The 2,500-nt window shown below is 50.2% G+C and overlaps 1 protein-coding gene across 9 annotated transcripts in view; it reads left to right on the plus strand.

Moving 5' to 3' along the window:
• Window positions 1-2,500, plus strand: part of LOC125036865 (proton channel OtopLc-like) — a 245,003-nt gene that overhangs the window by 63,449 nt on the left and 179,054 nt on the right. For 7 of the 9 annotated variants that reach the window (XM_047629760.1, XM_047629762.1, XM_047629765.1 and 4 more), the window contains exon 1: window positions 5-1,052. The exons of 1 other annotated variant lie outside the window; for it this stretch is intronic. In XM_047629760.1, coding sequence (XP_047485716.1) covers window positions 320-1,052 — 733 coding nt within the window. In that variant the 5' untranslated portion in view covers window positions 5-319. Of the gene's footprint in view, window positions 1-3; window positions 1,053-2,500 lie in introns of those variants that run through there. One more of the 9 variants, XM_047629768.1, reaches the window with a different exon arrangement.

Raw genomic sequence — 2,500 nt, forward strand, 5'->3', positions numbered from 1 at the left:
CTGGGAGGGAGTGTGAAGCCAGAGGGGGAGGGAGGCTCGCAGCCACTCCGCCCCTGAGCGTTGAGCGTCCACGTGATTAAGCCCTGGAAATGTGATCGGCGTTTCTTCGAGGTGGACCTGCACGAGCCTGAGCCTTCCTCGGGCTGAAGTGACGTCTTGGCGGAGAAGAGATTCGGCGAGGAAGGAAGGCTGGGAGGACACGGACGGAAGAAGGACAGGGAGTCAGTAGGGTAAAGGGGCCACGCATGGGGGACATGAGTGGCCCGTGAGTTCTGAGGAGGAACTGCTTGTTGTGAGCGTGAGGGCGTGGGCGGCTATAATGAAAGGTGAGCCCAGCGTGGCGGCCATCAGCGGGTCTGCGGTGAGGGAGGAGCCTGCCGCACCGCCTCACCTGACACCGGGCTCGCAGTCGTCCCCGCCTGCGGCCGTGTCATTCCTCCACCATTCGCGGCACCACCACGCTGGCCTTCTGCGTAGACTCTCCCGCTACGCCTCCAGGGTGGTTCCCCTCGGCGCCATACGCGAGCACGAGACGAGGATCCTGCCGGAGGGGGACGCCGGCGCCGGCGCGGCCGCCCCCACGTCCTACGGCGCCACCATGGACGGCACCAACGACCTGCAAGGAGGTGGAAGCAGCCGGGGCGCCAGACGCAGGCGGAACGCAGAGGGCGCCAAGGACGGGACGTCGTCGCCCCGCGGAGACAACATTCCCGTGTGCCACCTGGCCAGGTCAGACAGCTACGAGCGCGCCATCAGCAGGAACCTGGCGACGTCCTCGCGGGAGAGCTTCACGAAGCTCCCCGCCCCCGCCAAGAGGACCAAGGCCCGCGCACCCTCCAGGCCCTCCTCCAGGAAGAAGTCCAACGTGTCGGACGTGTCCCGTTCCTCCAACACCTCCAACGAGTCCAACACCGCAGGGACGCACACGGGCCTAGCGGGGGGAGAGTCGCGGGCGGACCCCCCCTCTCCGGGCGAGGCGCTTCGGGGGGCCTTGGTGCCGCCCACCGCCGCCCCCAGATACTCCCTCAAGAAGTCCTTGGACCAGCCCGAAGGTACGTGTCCTGACGTAGGCTTCTGTGGCTCGCCCTTTGCGCGGGGACAGTCACCAGGCCTTTCGAGTGTCCTGCGATCAGGTTACCATCAACCTTGTTTAGATTTCAGGATTGTTTTTGTATCATCAATGGGGCTTGAGATAAGGTATCATTTCTCGGATCCAAAGTGAAGTTTCATTTAAATGTACCATATACCTCGTTATGACCAATGGGCATAGCGACAGATAGGGGTAAATAAAGGAAAGTGCATCCGTGTCATCAGCCGTTTCTTCTGAGCGTGATGTTACGACTCGGACGACCGACATTGCTTTCTGATTCGTAGTTGTCCATGTAGATTTATTTCACAATTTTGTCAGTTGTAGCAAAAACATTCTGTGAAGTCTTGCTTGAAGAAAATGACAAGGACATTAAATGCAGTCGTTTATATATATATATATATATATATATATATATATATATATATATTTTTTTTTTTTTTTTTTTTTTTTTTCGAGTTGATACCGTTTGTTTGTGATGTTTCTTCGGTTCAGGAAGTGTTATTGTAGTTACTATTACGATTGCGTATTTTATGTAGGACTATAGTATTTACGACATTTTTCATCATTCCTTTTTATTGCCCTTTGTATTTTCATTATCTTATTTTGTTGTTATCATCAGTAGTATTAATACTGGTATCATAATCGTCATTAATCATCATCACCTTCCACGTCAGTTGTATGTTATTGACCTGCGACGGAACGACATCAGCTAAACCTCTTTCTGGGCCGCTTAGACGTGGAATCCGCTTCAGGGGACGCTCGAGGCGGCTTCCACGCGGGAATTAGGTGGAGGAGAAGGGAAAGAAGAAGAAGAATGAGAAGAACAAGAACAAGGAGAACAAAATGAACAAGAAGGATGAGAAGGAGAAGGAGAAGGGTGAAAAGGATGAGAAAGAGGAGCAGGGAAGAAAAAACGGCGATGAAGACAGGAATAAGGGATAATTTTAGTCTTGTTCAAGCGGCGTTGATTAGAAGAAAGGGAGCAAGGAAAAAGATTGATAATCATGATCACAATAAATCGCGCGGGAGAATATGAGCGAATGGAAATTATAATTTTTCACTGTCAGTTTTTGAGTGGGAAGTCATGGTCTAATCGCGAACATTTACGTGTTGAAAAAGGGAAAATGAAATTAGGAAAGTTTTATACGGGTACTTTCAAAGAGGGCACGTGACATATTTATGTTAGATTTTGTATGCAATATTTATTGTATGATTGTATGGAATTAATTTGCTTGGGTTTTAGATAAAGGACTGGCATATATATTTTTATTCTGATGTTGCTTATTATTTATGAATATATTTTTTGCTTTATTTTTCCCGTACCTATACCATTATCACCACCACTTACTACTACTACTGCTGCTACTGCTACTGCTACTGCTACTGCTACTGCTACTGCTACTGCTACTA

Source organism: Penaeus chinensis, chromosome 22 (genome assembly GCF_019202785.1).
Source record: "Penaeus chinensis breed Huanghai No. 1 chromosome 22, ASM1920278v2, whole genome shotgun sequence".
NCBI classification, from domain to species: domain Eukaryota; kingdom Metazoa; phylum Arthropoda; class Malacostraca; order Decapoda; family Penaeidae; genus Penaeus; species Penaeus chinensis.